The sequence below is a fragment of the Zootoca vivipara genome, chromosome 10 (genome assembly GCF_963506605.1).
Source record: "Zootoca vivipara chromosome 10, rZooViv1.1, whole genome shotgun sequence".
NCBI classification, from domain to species: domain Eukaryota; kingdom Metazoa; phylum Chordata; class Lepidosauria; order Squamata; family Lacertidae; genus Zootoca; species Zootoca vivipara.
In genome coordinates, this window is record NC_083285.1 from 16046781 (window position 1) to 16065243 (window position 18463).

The 18463-nt window shown below is 46.5% G+C and overlaps 1 protein-coding gene across 1 annotated transcript; it reads right to left on the minus strand.

Annotated features, from left to right (window-relative positions):
• Positions 1-2988: 2988 nt before the first annotated feature.
• Positions 2989-18084, minus strand: LMOD2 (leiomodin 2). The gene is made up of 3 exons (XM_035126742.2): positions 17578-18084; positions 9251-10690; positions 2989-4245 (listed from the first exon to the last, which is right to left on the minus strand). The coding sequence occupies exons 1-3, from the start codon at positions 17848-17850 to the stop codon at positions 4219-4221; spliced, it is 1740 nt and encodes a 579-aa protein (XP_034982633.2). The 5' UTR covers positions 17851-18084; the 3' UTR covers positions 2989-4218.
• Between the last annotated feature and the right edge of the window lie 379 nt (positions 18085-18463).

The window sequence follows — 18463 nt, forward strand, 5'->3', positions numbered from 1 at the left end:
GGAGGCGCATTTTGTGTGGCCGCGTGCAGCCCCCTGGGATCCCTGAGGCAGCCCTGGAAGTTCGGAGGCGGGCGCTGCCTTCCTGGGCTGGATACTGGTGGACTCCGCCCACGCAGTTACCTGTCCAATCCAGCTCGGGGAGGTGTTGCCGGGGGGATTGGCCAGGTAGGAGGAGGTAACCTTACCTGCACATGGCTGAAGCAGAGTCATTCCTGGGAAGCAGTCGACAGCTCCAGAGCTTTCCCACCCTCCACTCCCAAAAAATTAATGATTGCATTACAGGTTATTTTCTTCCACAGGCGTACACGCACGCAGGCGCTGCTAGGACAAGGCTGCTGTTGAAGGGCCGGAAAGGAATTTCCCCGCATTTGGCAGGTTTTGCCTTTCCCGTAGCAATTCGTCACAACTTTGGCGGATGCAGGCTTTGGGTGGAATCCTTTAGCTATCTACATAAACGGGGTGGGCGGGGGGCGGTGACCCTCCGCCCCCATTGCGGCGGCGATAACAGGGTTCCTGTAAATGGGGCTAAGGGGGAGGCACTGACCATACGCAATAGGCTGTCATTGCCCTCCCCCTCCAGCGGCTGCGATCAAGGGGGGGCGGGCTATCTGCTTGAACATACATTCTCCGGAGCTAGCCCAACCCCCCCCCCCACATGCTGGATAACCCTGAAACTACCCATATTCCCGGCTGGCGGCTGCGAAGGATATACGCCCAATGCCTGAGCCAAGGTCTCCCTACATCCGAATTCTTAATAAAGTTGTGGCCAATTTTAATCCCATATAACGTGGTCTTGTGTCATCATTCCACTCGGGGGCTGCCTGGGGCTTTGGGGGACTCTGCCTGACCGCACAAAAGGTAAAGGGACCCCTGACCATTAGGTCCAGTTGTGACTGACTCTGGGGTTGCGGCGCTCATCTCGCGTTATTGTCCGAGGGAGCCAGCGTACAGCTTCCAGGTCATGTAGCCAGCATGGAATAGGACGCCCCTATCTTCGCTGGAGAAACATTGGCGGGTATGCACTTCCCAAACGCTTGCAAGGATTACTGGTACCTCTGTGGTGTGAAGTGCTTTTGACATTAGTACTATATATTTACTGAGGAATTATGGTGCTGGAGGAGACTCTTGAGAGTCCCATGGACTGCAAGAAGATCAAACCTATCCATTCTGAAGGAAATCAGCCCTGGAAGGACAGGTCCTGAAGCTGAGGCTCCAATACTTTGGCCACCTCATGAGAAGACTCGACTCCCTGGAAAAGACCCTGATGTTGGGAAAGATGGAGGGCACAAGGAGGAGGGGACGACAGAGGACGAGATGGTTGGACAGTGTTCTCGAAGCTACGAACATGAGTCTGACCAAACTGTGGGAGGCAGTGGAAGACAGGAGTGCCTGGCGTGCTATGGTCCATGGGGTCACGAAGAGTCAGACACGACTAAATGACTAAACAACAACAACAACATTTACTGAGGAACGTTGTTGCTTCATTTCCTCAAGGGCTCTCACTGCAAGTGGCAGAGCCATAGCTACAGTACAGCTGCGATGATGGTTGGATCACATGCTCTGTAAGTCAAATGGCAAGTCCTAGGAAACTATTTTCCCTGTCCTCATGATGACTCAAGGGAATAGAATAGAACATGAAGCCAAGCTGGAATGCAAGGCCCCAGGGAAAGTTTGCGCAGCTCGCATTCTCAGTTTCCTGTGCAGTTCCGAGAGAGATCTTGTTGACACAACCCTCACCCTTTCTCTCCTCTTGACTGACACAGCTTCTCTCTCCCCCCCTTTGGAAAGTATCGTAATGACTGCTGGGAAACGATCCCTAACCATGCTTTTCCTGACAGAAAATGAAGTGCTTTCCCTTCCCCATCTCATGCAATTCCGTTGGCAGAGAAAGATGGAAGGATAACAAGTTTCCCAGTCGCACTCTGTTTTCTTCTCAGAGTTGTGTGTGTGTTGTGTGGTGTAGTGGCGGATGCTGTTTGGCTGCCACTTTTGAAGTGAGATTGAACAGAAAATGGTCAGTCTTAGCCTTTGCCTCAGGTAGCAAAATGTGTTAGGGAGCCCTCCAACAGTGTCCATGTCTTTCAGTCAGAACTTGGTGAAACTCAGTTCTAGCACCTCTCAGGTGGGCGCCATTGCTATTTTTAAGAGAACGAGGTTCATGGTGAGTTCCAACACCTCTTTTTCTAGAAAAAGAGCATAGAGCAGGGGTCAGCAAACTTTTTCAGCAGGGGGCCGGTCCACTGTCCCTCAGACCTTGTGGGGGGCCGGACTATATTGGGGGGGGGGGAATGAACTAATTCCTATGCCCCACAAATAACCCAGAGATGCATTTTAAATAAAAGGACACATTCTATTCATGTAAAAACATGCTGATTCCTGGGCAGTCTGCGGGCCAGATTTAGAAGGCGATTGGGCTGCATCCGGCCCCCGGGCCTTAGTTTGGGGACCCCTGGCATAGAGTATATTGAACCCTGAGCTTTGTGTTTTTACTGGAATGACAACAGCAATGTATGTTGTAGGAGTGACCACCCACTTCCCTGAGCTTTGTTCACCTGCATAACCAGTTTGAAACGTCCCTAATTGCTGCTGTGAGCTCAATCTGTTTTCTCTGGGGTGGTTTTTTTTTAATGAATACAGAATGAATATTATGGTGTGATGCTTGTCATTGGTATGGCATATGCTGTAGCAGCTTTGATTAGCCTGAATGGGCAGGATCTGATTCTTTTCCCTTTGGAATCTGGATCAACCCAAGCAGCACGGAATGTCTCAACATCAAAACTGATTAACCTGTTGCCCTCCGTCTGGACTCCAATTCCCACCAGCAGCTCCCCAGCCAGTGGCCAATGGTAAGCAAAGTTAAGTACCGTGGTACCTCTGGTTGCGAACACGATCCGTTCCGGAGGCCTGTTTGCAACATGAAAAGGATGCATCCTGAAGCGCCATGTCTGCGCACGCGCGTGATGCAATTTGATGCTTCTGCGCATGCGCCGAACTCAAAAGTAACCTATTCCGGGACTTCCGGGTTCGTTGCATCCGTAACCTGAAAAGACGTAACCCACAGCGGACGTATCATGAGGTATGACTGTACTGTTTTGGGTGGATGGGGTGGGTGGATGTGCGGTACTCCCTGGTCCTGAATGGGGTAACTGTGCCCCTGAAGGACCAGGTGTGCAGCCTGGGAGTCGTTTTGGACTCACAGCTGTCCATGGAGGTGCAGGTCGATTCTGTGTCCAGGGCAGCTGTCTACCAGCTCCATCTGGTACGCAGGCTGAGACCCCACCTGCCCGCAGACTGTCTTGCCAGAGTGGTGCATGCTCTGGTTATCTCCCGCTTGGACTACTGCAATGCTCTCTACGTGGGGCTACCTTTGAAGGTGACTCGGAAACTACAAATAATCTAGAGTGAGGCAACTAGACTGGTGACTAGGAGCGGCCACTGGGTCCATATAACACCAGTCCTAAGGATCTTCATTGGCTCCCAGTACGTTTCCAAGCACAATTCAAAGTGTTGGTGCTATCCTTTAAAGCCCCAAATGGCCTCAGCCCAGTATACCTGAAGGAGCATCTCCACCTCCATCGTTCAGCCTGGACACTGAGGTCCAGCACAATGAGGTAGGCAGCTCTCTTCAGTTGTATAACTTCTGATATGTCTGCCACCACAAGAAGAGAATTTCTAGCTTTTTTCACAGGGTGATCATATCAAATGAGTCCATCCAAAACCTCAGGTATATCGAGAATCATCTCCTGCTATTCCCAGATGCTCCATGTTCCAACATAACTTAGGTGACAAACTTATGGCACTCTGGGACAAAGACTTTTTTGTCACTTGAAAACCCAAACCACCTTTATTGTAAATTCACGAGGCAGACATCAAAAATAAAATGCACAGGTCACTGAACAATTCCTTCTCTGTATAAAGAACATGTTCTGTGAAGTGGTACCTGGTATCAACAAGAACATCTAAATAAACTATTTCTTCTTAGAAATCTCATCAGATAAAAAAAAAAGTACGTTCCATATTTACAAATGAAAATGCTGGTGCGTCCTTAGAAGTGTTGCTTGATGGTTTAATCGGTCTCTGTTCATATTCAAATATGAGAGTGCACTCTTGAAGCCATTTACATCAGCCTATAGAACCGCTGCAGAACAACACGGTACCTTTCTCTTAACCATCACTAAACTCTCATCTCGGTCGTTTCCATTCCCGTCTCTTTGTTTTTCATCGCAGTGCTTCTGGGATTTCCACCTAAAAAAAATAAGAGGGGGGAAAGTTTTGTTTTTCTGATTTAGAAATATTAACTGGAAGGAAAAGAATCAGATGGTCTAACTAGGAACAGAGTCAATATCTAATATATTGAATGGTTATGGGGTAGTAAAAATATTATCCATGACACTGGAGCACTGTTATTGGTTATTATTTTTAATGTTTCACAATTTATTACAGTATGTCTTTATATGTGTTGGAAGCCACTCAGAGTGGCTGGGGCAATCCAGCCAGATGGGTGGGGTAATAATAATAATAATAATAATAATAATAATCCTATATAATAATGTCCATGTTGTCCCTGCGTCCAGATGTCCCGTGTGTCCCTGGGGTACTGCGCATGTCCCCCAGAGACACAGGGATTGGACGGAGGGACAACCAGGGACACAGGGATTGGACCCGTGCTCTCGGGACACAGGGAACAGCCAACTGCCGCTCCGCCAACCGCCGCTCCGAAGCCCAGTCTCATGCTGGAGGTGCGCGGTGAGGCGGCGGGGGAGAGAAGCGCTCCCCCCCCCCCGGCAGCCTTGCCGCACACCTCCGGCATGGGACGGCGCTTCCTCGGGGAACCCGAGGAAGCCGAAGCGGCAGCGGGCGCGGAGGGAGGCCCGCTTTGGCTTGGCAGCGGCGGGAAGAAGGGGAGGAATTCCTCCCCTTTTTCCCGCCGCCGCCAAGCCAGTCCCGGAGCCGAATTGCGGCGCGGCGGGGTTTTTCGCCGTTTGCCTCCCCCTCGAGGGAAGGCAAACGGCGAAAACCCCCCGCTGCGGACTGGCTTGGCGGTGGCGGGAAGACCCGCCAAGCCAGTCCCGGAGCCGATTTGCGGCGCGGCGGGGTTTTTCGCCGTTTGCCTCCCCCAGGGGAAGGCAAACGGCGAAAAGCCCCCGCTGCGGACTGGCTTGGCGGTGGCGGGAACATCCCGCCACCGCCAAGCCAGTCCCGGAGCCGAATTGCGGCGCGGCGGGGTTTTTCGCTGTTTGCCTCCCCCAGGGGAAGGCAAACGGCGAAAACCCCCCGCTGCGGACTGGCTTGGCGGTGGCGGGAAGACCCGCCACCGCCAAGCCAGTCCCGGAGCCGATTTGCGGCGCGGCGGGGTTTTTCGCCGTTTGCCTCCCCCAGGGGAAGGCAAACGGCGAAAACCCCCCGCTGCGGACTGGCTTGGCGGTGGCGGGAAGACCCGCCACCGCCAAGCCAGTCCCGGAGCCGATTTGCGGCGCGGCGGGGTTTTTCGCCGTTTGCCTCCCCCAGGGGAAGGCAAACGGCGAAAACCCCCCGCTGCGGACTGGCTTGGCGGTGGCGGGAAGACCCGCCACCGCCAAGCCAGTCCCGGAGCCGATTTGCGGCGCGGCGGGGTTTTTCGCCGTTTGCCTCCCCCAGGGGAAGGCAAACGGCGAAAAGCCCCCGCTGCGGACTGGCTTGGCGGTGGCGGGAACATCCCGCCACCGCCAAGCCAGTCCCGGAGCCGAATTGCGGCGCGGCGGGGTTTTTCGCTGTTTGCCTCCCCCAGGGGAAGGCAAACGGCGAAAACCCCCCGCTGCGGACTGGCTTGGCGGTGGCGGGAAGACCCGCCACCGCCAAGCCAGTCCCGGAGCCGATTTGCGGCGCGGCGGGGTTTTTCGCCGTTTGCCTCCCCCTCAGGGGAAGGCAAACGGCGAAAAGCCCCCGCTGCGAACTGGCTTGGTGGTGGCGGGTCTTCCCGCCACCGCCAAGCCAGTCCCGGCAGGCCGCTTCCTCTAGCGCCCGTTTTTAAACGGGCTAAAATCCACTAGTAATAATAATAATATTGGAAAGTTATTATTGGAAAATTATTGGAAAGTTATTATTATCCAATTATTATTATTGGAACACATAAGGAGAAAATGGCCAACAAGTGGCCTACAAAGCTACTTTATCTGGTACCTACTAGACCTACCAGATATTAACCAGGACTTGGTTTTGAAAAATCATTCCAGATTGATGTGTAAGGAATTCTCAATTTTTTTGTAAATTCCATATGCATGTTGGATTTCTTTGCCACATGCATTCTTATGAGGCAAAAGCCTACCGTATATCTTTCTACTGAGGGCAACTTTCCAGAAGCACAGTGATTATTTCAGACAGGCTGTCAATGGCCTATCTGAGTGCATGCTCTGAAGCTTAGGGCAGGGGTGGGGAGCTTGTGGCCTTCCAGATGTTCTTGGACTCCAACCCCCATCATCCTAGACCAGTGTTTCCCAAACTTGGGTCTCCAGGTGCTTTTGGACTACAACTCCCATAATTCCTAGCCAGAAGGAACAGTGGTCAGGGATGATGGGAAGTGTAGTCCAAAAATATCTGGAGATCGAAGTTTGGGAAACCTTGTCCTAGATCAGGCATCCCCAAACTTCGGCCCTCCAGATGTTTTGGACTACAATCCCCATCTTCCCCGACCACTGGTCCTGTTAGCTAGGGATCATGGGAGTTGTAGGCCAAAACATCTGGAGGGCCACAGTTTGGGGATGCCTGTCCTAGATCACTTGCCACGCTGGCTGGAGCTGATGGGAGTTGGAATCCAACAACTATGGTTCTATGATTCTGACATCTGGAGGAAAATAGTTTCCCCATCCTTGCCCTACCAATAAGTGATGACCAACTTTATGGAACCTGAGCATCTATGGGAAGGGTTTGCTCTTGCTGTCAGGCCAGTGGGTGGAGCCTCTGGATGCCACTTATACAGCAGGTGGCGGTGGCCATTGATGACATAACGGGCATATTCCCATGTCCACTTACAGGATTCTCCCACAAACTCACTAGTTAGTCTAAAAGCCTATTGTGGAAACAAAGCACAAGAGAGACGTGAGCTGAGTAAACTCTTCCTACCATACAGCTTGAGATATTATGCAAACATCTGGGACCAAGGGCCACTAGCATTTATGAAACTGCAACAGCAGCTCAAGCTACAAATGCACGGCTCTCAAGCTCTGAGTTGGGTGGCCTTGTTTCCTATTTTACAAGAAGTGATTCTCTATTTGAAGGGCTGCCCAGTTCAAAGATTTAAACAACCCTAAGAAGGGAGAACGGGCATTCTTAGGCAGCCCTGTTTAGGGAAGCTTTTAATGTTTAATAGATTATTGCATTTTAATGTTCTGTTGGAAGCTGCCCAGAGTGGCTGGGGAAATTCAGCCAGATGGGCAGGGTATAAATAATAAATTATGATGATGATGAAATTGCCCACAAACAGGTTGTGGGGAGCAGATTGGGTGTGCACACAGATCAACTGGTCACAGTCTTATAGAAATGATTTCTAAATTTACCTCTCTGCGTTAAATGGAATGTAAGTCGAGTCACTGTTGGCTCATAATTCCCTTTTGGGGGATTACGCATAATGACTGGAGAATGTACACAATCCAGCAGAGATATGCAGATTCCCCAAAGCATGTTAGAGATTATGTCTATTGACCAGGAAATGTGCACAATTCCCTCTTCGTGGAAGGATTATGAACACATTCTCCACAATGGCCGGCTGTTATACACATTAACTGCACAGCTTACATTTCTCTTAATATATACAAATAATATGTGTGTGTGCGTGTGCGCACACACACACACACACACGAGCACATGTATTTTTACACAAAGCCCCTTTCATTCCCCTTTTGTGAAGGAGAACACCCAACCCAAAAAGCAACTGTAAGATTTCATCTTCTCTCTACTGGTCAGAAACCAGCCTGCTTTCTTTTCTTCACTGCTGAGCCTAGACACCTTATTTGCTTCCACTCTGTTTTGTATTTTGAAGGTTCGATCCCTAGCATCTCCAGTCCAGATAGTAGGTAGGTAGAGAACCTTGTCTGAAATGCTGGAGTAGCCACTGTTAGTCAAAGTCGATAATACAGATTTAGATGCCCTGTCGTGCAACTTCCTGTGTTGTTCGTATGAGAAGACTGGTCTCCGCGTGTATGTTTCCTGTGTCTGCTTTTCATGGGTCTGTTTATACAGCTACCACTATACTACACTACACGTTTTCAACCAGATTAACTGTCATGAAGTTCCTTCTACCCCCCAGACTCACTTGGGAATTAAAATTGGTTAAAACAAGGAAGCAGGGCATTTATTTTATTCAGCCAGAGCTCGCTGGAGCTGAGTTCTAACACCTCTCAGCTGGGCGCCATTGCCATTCTAAGAGAACGAGGGAGGTGTTCATGGTGAGTTCCGGGACCCCTTTTTCTAGAAAAATAGCACTCCAAAGAAGCAAACTTTAAAAAGTGCTGAAGAAAATGTTATTTATTTGCAGCAGGACTCTAGTTACTTGTGATGACTAACAGGGCCAGTTCCAAGTTTCTGGGGACTCTTAGGCAAAAAGGATATTACTGAAAGGGGTCTTTTTTTCAGAGCTTGGTCAGGGAATACTTTAAAAAAACACAAAAAAAAACACCCATCCATGCCTCACATCTTAATTCTCATGTTGTTTGAATAGATAACTGGGAATGGTTTTAACTGAGACACTAAAAAAATAAATTAATGATACAAATTGAGACAAATTAATGTGTTGTCTGTCTTTCTTTCTTTCTTTCTTTCTTTCTTTCTTTCTTTCTTTCTTTCTTTCTTTCTTTCTTTCTTAAACCACTATTATTAGTTTTCCAATACAGCCAATTATAATATTCCAAATACAATATTCCAATATTGTATTTCTTTTAATGCAGTTAGAATTTTTTCTTGAATATTATGTGGGGATCATCTTACTTTATAGTTTAACTTAAAGTGTGGGGGAATAAAGAAAACCTCATGCTACTTTCTATACAAAATCTATGGCTGGATCTACACTAATCTGAAAAACGCTATTAAAATGCTATAAAAATATAGCTCTCAACGCAATTTCTCATTGGTGAATATCGTTGCTCTACAGCTCCCTCTGTGGGTCACATTTTTATAATGCAGTTTTAACGTTATAACTCACCAGTGTAGATTAGTCCTATCCTGTACCTGTGAGATGTGTTTCTAAATTTGCATCAGCTTTCGGAATGAAGACACTTACCCGCCTCAGCTGTTTCATGCTACTTGCACGAATTGCATCCATTAGATCACTATGAACGGATCTCACTGGAGTAGAAGGTCGGGTGGAGGGACGTGAGCTTTCCTCTGACTTCTTGTCTGGGACTGATTTTAATGAATTTTTGATTTCTTTCAAGATCTCATTCTCGTATTTTTTGCTCTTCTTGCCTTTCTTCTTTTTCTGCTTATTTTGCGGGGCCTTCTTGGCACTTTCCTGTTGTTTGATAACCTCTGCAATATTCCTGGTTGGTGCCTTCTTTTCGGGAGCTACTTGAGGTGGGGGTGGTGGGGGAGGGGGAGGGGGTGGGGGAGGAGATGGAGGCTGGTTTTTAACAGGAGGAACCTTCTTAGGAACCTTTGGAGAGGAACATGGTGAATTTCTTGGAGAAGAAGGGCAGATTTGAATAGATGAGACTTTCCTAGCAACCTTCGGAGAGGACCAAGGTGAACTTCGAGGAGATGAATAAGGCGAAGAACCAGGTGTTACTTTTTGCAAAGCTTTGGTCTTTGGATTGATGGCTCCATCCCCACTAGCCTCTAGCTGTCTTTGCTCCTGTATCCGTTTCTGCCTTTGCTTATCCATGTTTCTTGTCAGAATGCTCGTCATGCTTATCCTTGGTCCTGCAAGCTCAAAGTGATACCCCAGTTTCACAATAGTAGTATTGTCCTTCAGGAGTTTGACAATGTCCATTTCAACCTGGCTGCCCATGATATGCCTTTGGTTGTGGAACCGCAATTCCGTCAAAACCTTGTTGTTCTGCAAAGCCCTCATGATAGCAAGTACTCCTTTGCCTGTGATGAAATTGGAATCCAAATTCAGATTTGAGATGTGCTGGTTCACTTTTAACATGCCGGCAATAGCCATTGCGACATTGTCGTCCGCATGAGTGTTGGCCAAGCTAAAGGTCTTGACCACAGTGTTGTTCTTGAGGGCCTGCGCAAAATGCGTCAGCATCTGTGGTGTGATGTTCTCAATGTTGTTTAAGTTGACTTCCGTGGTGTCAGGATCATTGTTCCTGACTTTTTCCAGGGCATCTTCAATCACCGTTGGATTTCCACATGGGTGCATGGCACCCACCCTGCAGCTCAAATCTTCAGTATTCTTTTCACTGTGGCCATTGGTAACAATTTCATTTGCATTCTTGCTACTTTTTTTTAGTTTAATGCTGAGTGAACTTCTTCTTTTTTCGGTGTCTGCAGCATTTTTACACGCTTCAGCAGGTTTCTTTTCTTCTTCTTCGTCTGCACCACTTTCTTCTCCAGCGTCGTCGTCTTCTTCTTCCTCCTCCTCCTCTTCCTCCTTGTCCTCCTCCTCCTCATCTTCTTCAGTGAATGCCTCTTCAGAAACTTCGCTGTTACTTTCCGTGAAATATTCTTCATTAATTTCTTCCGATCCGTCTTCATCATCTTCTTGTTTAGAACCCTAAAAAGGAACGTAGGTTCAGTGACTGTCCAAATAAAAACATACCTTATCGTAAGGGTTCTCAGAGTTTTCTAGGGAGACAACCCTGGGGCTTCCCCAGATGCTCAGTGGTTGTCAAGTAAACATAATGCACCATTACTTTTCATTCATTTCATGAAGCCCAGGCATCATAACTCAAAAGAGCATTTTTTTTCCCCATCAGAAAACATCTCATGTAAAATATATCAGTACATTGTGGACCGTCTCGATTTGGAAAGTTATGGTTATGGGCACCCGTTTGAGAATGTCCACAGCATCACAGTGGGCAAGAAATGCATGATCTGATATTATTGTTCAAGTAGGGCAGGCATGGCCAAACTTGGCTCTTCCGCTGTGTTCATGTTAACACAAAGAAATAAAGACGATTCACCCTAACACAACTATTGGATTGCGGGGGTTTGTTTTAAATTCTGGTCACCCTACAGTATGACGGACCACAAGCTAAGAACAAATATTTCTTGACCTGTTAAAAAAAACCTTCAAATGTTCACCCCCACACTGCAAAAAACCAAATGAAAGTCTCAGGGTCACACTGGGCTAAGCAAACATTTGTTGAAAGTGTGCTTAAAACCGGGCAGCGGCATGGTTCTGCAATCTTTGTTGAGACTGTAGCATGCAAGTAGAGGTTTTTAACCTCTTCAGCATCACACTATTTTTATGCTATTTGCCCCACAGAGCTGCTATTTGCAGTAAACAGCACCTCTGGGGAAAACACCAGCTCAGAGAGATGATTATTTGGTTAGGAAACATCACAAGGAGGAAGAATTACGAACACGCCCATTATTATTATTTTTTGCTGTTCTGAATCACCACAAAGAAGTGGCCAGTGCTACGCTACTTAGCCTAATTCCTTATTTTCTAAACTTTATGGCCCATATTACAGTTGCCAGCAATCGCTGCGTTGCAATCCGTGACTGGGACTGAAATAACAAGTAAAAATCCTAGCAAATGCTAGAAAGAATTGTGGGACCCTTGATCCATTTGGACTTCACAGAGAGGACTCCATTGCTGCTTTCGGAGGAACAGGAGTCCTAAGTCACCCCTCCCTCTTGATGCAGCTTATGCCTGTCGCAAACATGACAACAGGCAGAAACAGAGAGAGGAAGGACTGGATGAGATATGGCAGTTTCATACAGACCCCCTTCATCCCCCCCCCTAGTATCCATTCCACTACTTCTTTCGGTGCATGGCTGAGTGGGGGAGAAACCAGAGCTCTGCTCAGCCCTTCTGGAATCTTCTGCACGTGGGGCCATTGCCTACTGTGCAAGTGGATTGCGCTGTAAATGTTTGCAGCTAAAATTACAATAATATAATTGTGCTTGAAACAGAGAGAAGTGCCAATCAGCCTCAAGTGTAGGCTGAAATTAAGTATAGCATTAACTGTGCTTGTGCCTTCCCAGATCTAAACTTAATGATCGTTGCTATTTGGGTATAATATATTGCGCCACAGAGCTCTGAATCCTTGTTGCATCCCCATCTTTACTTTAGGTAGCATTATTATTATTATTATTATTATTATTATTATTATTATTATTCATTCGCTGTTTGTTACCTTTGGAGAAGCTGCATAGCAAAACTATAGTAATCCCTTGACTGCATACCAGCAGCCTGGGCTGCAGAGCTTGGATACATTCCTCTAGCTGGGTTCTGATAAGCGCCAATCAAGGAGTGAGATAATTCCATGGCAGCCAACGGAATGATGCTGCTTTGCACTGGTAGAGAATGTGGCTGTATCAGTTCAGTGGTAAATATAGCCCTATAATCTGTATACTGCTAGGAATTTTATTCCCCTCCTTGGTTTGTTTTTCACAGTGCTGCTCTACAAAAACAAGTGATTATGTTTCAAAGGAAGCAGAGGCAGGTATGAGAAAAATGACTACCTCAAAGGAACTGTGTAGCTCGGCAGTTGCTGAAACACTCTCATATATAATTTTGTGAAATACCTTTCATTTAGTCTGGTCTTCACTTCTTCAGAAGTTACTTTGCCTACCAGGAAGGAAAGAACTCCCAGGTGGGTTGCTGAGAGAAGAAACTGAAGTTCCCAGCTGAGAGATGGGAAGGTCCACTCCTTTTTTTGTGAAATAAGGGACGTGGGTGGCACTGTGGTCTAAACCACAGAGACTAGGGCTTGCCGATTGGAAGCTCGCTAGTTCGAATCCCTGCGAGGGGGTGAGCTCCCATTGTTCGGTCCCAGCTCCTGCCCACCTAGCAGTTCAAAAGCATGTCAAAGTGCAAGTAGATAAATGGGTACCGCTCCGGCAGGAAGGTAAACAGCGTTTCCGTGCGCTGCTCTGATCATAGCTGCCAAGTTATCCCTTTTTTAAGGGATTTTCCCTTATGCTGAATAGGCTTCCTCACGAGAAAAGGGAAAACTTGGCAGCTATGGAGGCTCTGATTCACCAGAAGCAGCTTAGTCATGCTGGCCACATGACCTGGAAGCTGTCTGCGGACAAACGCCGGCTCCCTTGGCCTATAGAGCGAGATGAGCGCACAATCCCAGAGTCATCTGCGACTGGACCTAACGGTCAGGGGTACCTTTACCTTTACCTTTTAAAGGTTAAGATATATCCTTCATAGAGGGCTCTGTATTTTATTTCCCTCCATCCCTCCTATTTCCTTCCTTCCTTCCTTCCTTCCTTCCTTCCTTCCTTCCTTCCTTCCTTCCTTCCTTGGTTTTTTCTTCTCTATGTTTATTTAGATTAGTTTGGTTTTTATTGTATTCTATGTTGAAAACATAATAATAAGTTACTTTGCCTACCCAGGTAGGATATTTCCCCCACTTGACTATTCATAACAGCTAGAATGATTTAGTAGATAGAATATGGACCCAATACACAACCTTTTCAATAAATTAAAAGCAAATATAGATCAAATAGTTACTTGTTGTTTGCTCTGTGATGTTTTGATTGTGATACATTTGTGTGTGTTTCATGAATTCTTTGTAAATGTTGTGACAATGATTTATTCTTTTATAAATAAGCCTTCACTATATGAGGAGGGTGGATTTAAAACTCTCCTCAGCCCTGATCAGACTGGCAATTAAACTAATTCTTAGCTTTAATTGTGTAAAATGAGACTGATAGCCCAAACTTGAATTTGTTTTGTCAAGCAATGCAGGATATTTTTAATTTGGAAATTATATTTTCATTTTGTGGCTAAAATAATCCTTTAAAGACCATTATTGCCTGCTAATGTATGGGGCCTGGGATCCAGAAAATACATAATGCTTTGAATCATATACCACAGTTAAAGGATTAAGGCTGTGATTCTACATTTATTTCCTGGGAGCAAGCCCCACAGAACTCAGTGGGACTTGGATATAAATGTATACATACAAAGGATTGCCCTGCAAAAATGAACCATTGGATTAAGTAATTATTTCACTAATGCTTCATGCACAAATTACACTCTTATCCTGAACAGTTTTGGTTCTTTCTGCTTCTCAGTTTTCCAGTCTTAAATTCAGTCCTTCACCTGTTTGCAGAAGTTAACAAATTATATTTTAAAAATATTCTCATGAAAATTATTCAGCATCTTAAGGCGAATTTCTCCTAATAAACACATTTTTGAATGCAGTTTTGATGAACGCACATGTTCTTGCAAGTGATTTCTCCTGACATAATGAATGTCGTTTTCACAAATATATTAATCCTTATGCACATTTTTACCTAATATATGCATTTATTTATTTTTGTAAACCATGGTTAGTTGAAAAACTACATTGCATAGTTTGAAGTACGAATTTGGAAGGATGGCTGTTTCAGTTTTCATGGTGTTTTAGAAAGTGTGGATTTGATAAAATACAGCTTGAAATGTGAACTGAATCGAATTCACCACCATACCTCATCCTGAATAACCTTAACCATTATGTAACATGAGTCAGGTTAAGATAACTAGCCTGGATAAGACAGAAACTGGTTGGCAGTAACCATGGTGAAGATTACCATGGAGAGATGGACAGGAAGACTTCACACAGAGGATGGGGCACCTACAACCTTCAATAATGATAGATTGCTGTAAAGACGAACACGATAAAGGCCAAAGAGTTCTGAGTGTGCATAGGCCAGTCCTGAAATTCTTGGGATCCTGTCTATTGGTAGCAATGCAAATTATCCGCTCTGGGGTTATGTACCCATTAGCAGCTTAAAATACAGCAAGGTTGCCCCCCCCCCTTTGCATTTCAACTTCCAACAGCACCTTGCTGTACACGCCAGGCCCCCTTCCACACTGAACTCCTATTCCTGAAGCTGTAATTTGCATGTGTGCAATGGCAGTCGCAAATGAGCTAGGCTAGGCTGAGAGCTAGTTCAAGGTCACCTGGTGAGTTTCATGGTTGAGGAGGGATTTGAACCCTGGTCTCCCAGGTCCTAGTCCAATGCTCTAACCACTACATGGCACTCTATCATGCCTGTCTAAGCCATACATGCCTCAGGTTAACTGTGAAGCGAATGTGGCTCTCATTTTCAAATGGGATGGAAGTAGGTTCGTAGGGAAATGCATCAAACCACAGCATTTCTTTCAAGAAATTGCAGGACGTGTAAGGATTGTGGCTAATGTCATGTATAAAGGTAAAGGTAAAGGGACCCCTGACCATTAGGTCCAGTCGTGACCGACTCTGGGGTTGCGCGCTCATCTCGCATTATTGGCCGAGGGAGCCGGCGTACAGCTTCCAGGTCATGTGGCCAGCATGACAAAGCTGCTTCTGGTGAACCAGAGCAGCACATGGAAACACCGTTTACCTTCCCGCTGTAGCGGTCCCTATTTATCTACTTGCACTTTGACGTGCTTTTGAACTGCTAGGTTGGCAGGAGCTGGGACTGAGCAACAGGAGCTCACCCCGTCGCAGGGATTCAAACTGCTGACCTTCTGATCAGCAAGCCCTAGGCTCTGTGGTTTAACCCACAGTGCCACCTGCGTCCCTAATATAAAGCTTCAAATGCCAGGAGTGGGAGTGCACTGGAGCCAGAGTAAATTATAATGTGTATACAGCAAAGGCTGCTGCGCATCCTTCAGAAATCTGCATGGGCACAATCCTGTCAACGTCAGGCACTTTCAAGTTTTATCATGTGTCAGTGGAAGTGTTTATTCCTCCCCCCCCCCACTGCAATCAAAGGGACATAAAAGTACTCAAGTCTGTCTCAATCATTCCCATTAGTTTCCGCCCAACCACAGACTCCACCCTTCACTCTCCACGGCAAAATGCCCTTGAAAGTCCCTTGAGATTTTAAAGCTGTTTGTGATGGACTTTCTATTGAATAGAACGAAGGGAAGAGGCCCACTGTAGGAATGGAACTAGTTGGGGAGTTTAAGACCATGGCCAATGACTATAAAGAATTTTGTACATGAAATGTGCTATTGAAACCTGCGGTTAGAGCTATACATTTAAGCCCAAATCAAATAGTCAAATCCTCCTGGGATTCTGTCATCCCTTCCTCATATATAGACTGGACACATTTTAAAACGATCACTCGTTGTAAGTTAGGTCCTGTTGAATGCAAATACTTTTTTAAAAATGTTAATGGTTTTAACAGGCTTCCTCAACCTCGGCCCTCCAGATGTTTTGAGACTACAATTCCCACCATCCCTGACCACTGGTCCTGCTAGCTAGGGATCATGGGAGTTGTAGGCCAAAAACATCTGGAGGGCCAAAGTTGAGGAAGCCTGGGTTTTAACATAATGTTTTTGAATTGACTGAAGTTTTTTTAAAAAAGTTATCTTTCTTCCAACTGAAGGAAATGCAGCTGAGAACAATGATGTACAAACACACACACACCTTGCAAACAACAAAGTAGCATATCAGGGAGGTTGTTTCTAGTTTAGCCCTCACCTGGTTCTGCTCGTTTTCTACAAGTATGTATTCTGAAAAGCTGGAAAGCATTTTTAAAACGTGTTCCTGTTTATGGTATCAAGATATACCATCTCAGAAGCCCTCTACCATTGTTAATATGTACATCAATCAAGTCTCCTTCAACAAAAGTGAATTTTCACTGACACTCTACAGGGATGAGGAACCGCCGACCTTCCAGGTATTGTTGGGACACAACTCCCACCATCCTTGACTATGCTGGCCAGACTTCAGGAGGCCCTCAGCACGGTTCGGCCACTATCAATACCTCCTCCACCACCACCATCCCTCATGTTGCCGCTGGACCTCCCAATTCCTTCTGCGGTGGCACCCTCCTCCTCTGCTCTATCCTGTCACATCCCCTTCCTCTTGTTCACCTGTGACAGTGGTGGTTGGCACTGGCAGATTTTCTGCCACCTCCTCAGCACCTGGGTTGTTATTATAATTATTTAATAAATTCGTATACCACCCTATACCCCCAAAAGGCCCTTCTCAGAGCCTGCAATTCAGGCTAGAAGAATGCCTACCCTACTGCTTTTAAAAATAAATAGAATGCTAAGTTATGAAGTTCTTCTTCTAACCACTGCGGCAAATAGGTGGTGGTGCATTCACACCCAGAATGTCTGGTTCTAAGAAGAAGGGCACTCTTAGCCCTTGCTCAGGCACAGCATGGAGGTGGAGAGTTATGGTAGATGGCTTTCCAGCCACTGTGGATGGGAGCTCATCTTGGTTCCCAAGCGTTGCCCGCATCACCACTACCTAGGCCTAGCAGTGAGGCAGGTTGGATCAAAGAGGGACCTTGGCTGGTGCCCAACCTGGCTGTCTCCTGCTACCTACCCTGATGCTAGCTGGAGAAGATAGGAGTTCTACATTTCATTAATAAATACTACCCCCCATTCATCAATTAGTTAAGCAAGAATGGTGGGAGAAATACAGTTTGAGCAAGAATAGAAAATGAAAAGAAGTATTTCTGAGACACAGTTCAAAGCATTTGTGAGCCTACCTTTTCACACGCCCCCATTCTCTCTTTTTCCAGTAGTTTCTGGGTCTCCCTTTCCCAATAGGCCATTAGTGCCTCCCGGCTGAAAGTTCCCGTTGGAGTTTTCTCCGTGAGACTCTTTTGCCTGTGTCCCACCGGAAGGTTTCGGTCAGGCTCAATGTCCTCCAGCTCTCTCTCCAACTCCTTCAGTTCCTCATCGGTCAGAGAAGCCAGGAGCTCATCTTCATCTAGCTCCTCGTATTTACTAAGCTCTCGCCTGTAGCCAAAGGTAGACATGGTCCCTCCTGTCGTTAGGCTGGTGCAAATCTGAAACTGCGATGCAGCATTCACGAAAAGCTTGAATCGAGGCGTCTGTATCTGATTTGGCCAGCAACTGTTTCCCCCGAGTGGCTGCGGCACCCTTTAAAAAGTGTTCCTAGGGGATTGCGACAATGTGCGGAAGGATGAAAGCATGCTCTGTTTTAAGCATCAGACGTCAGACAGCAAGAGAGTCGAACAGAAGGAATGTCCCAACACCAGTGTCTGGTCGTCTCTTAAACACAGGGATTACTGACATACTGACCATGACCATATTTAGCGTAGCATGATACAAGGAAAATGTATATTCATCGACATACTTTGTGGCCAGGAGGCCAGGCACGCTTGCAAAGACCTTGTGTTGACTCCACAACAGAGAGTGGATGAATAAAGAACCTTTAACTTCTGTAGGCTTAGTGTTCTTCCAAAGGGGGACAAAGTATTTTCACAGCTGTTCAGAAAAGCACCCCTTATTTTCATGGTTTTCAGGAGGGAGGTTGGCAGGAGAAGGAGCTGTAACTTTGTCAGGCTGGAGATTTGTTATCTCCAGGAATGTAACAAAGCCAGGAGGATACACATTCCCAAGATTGTG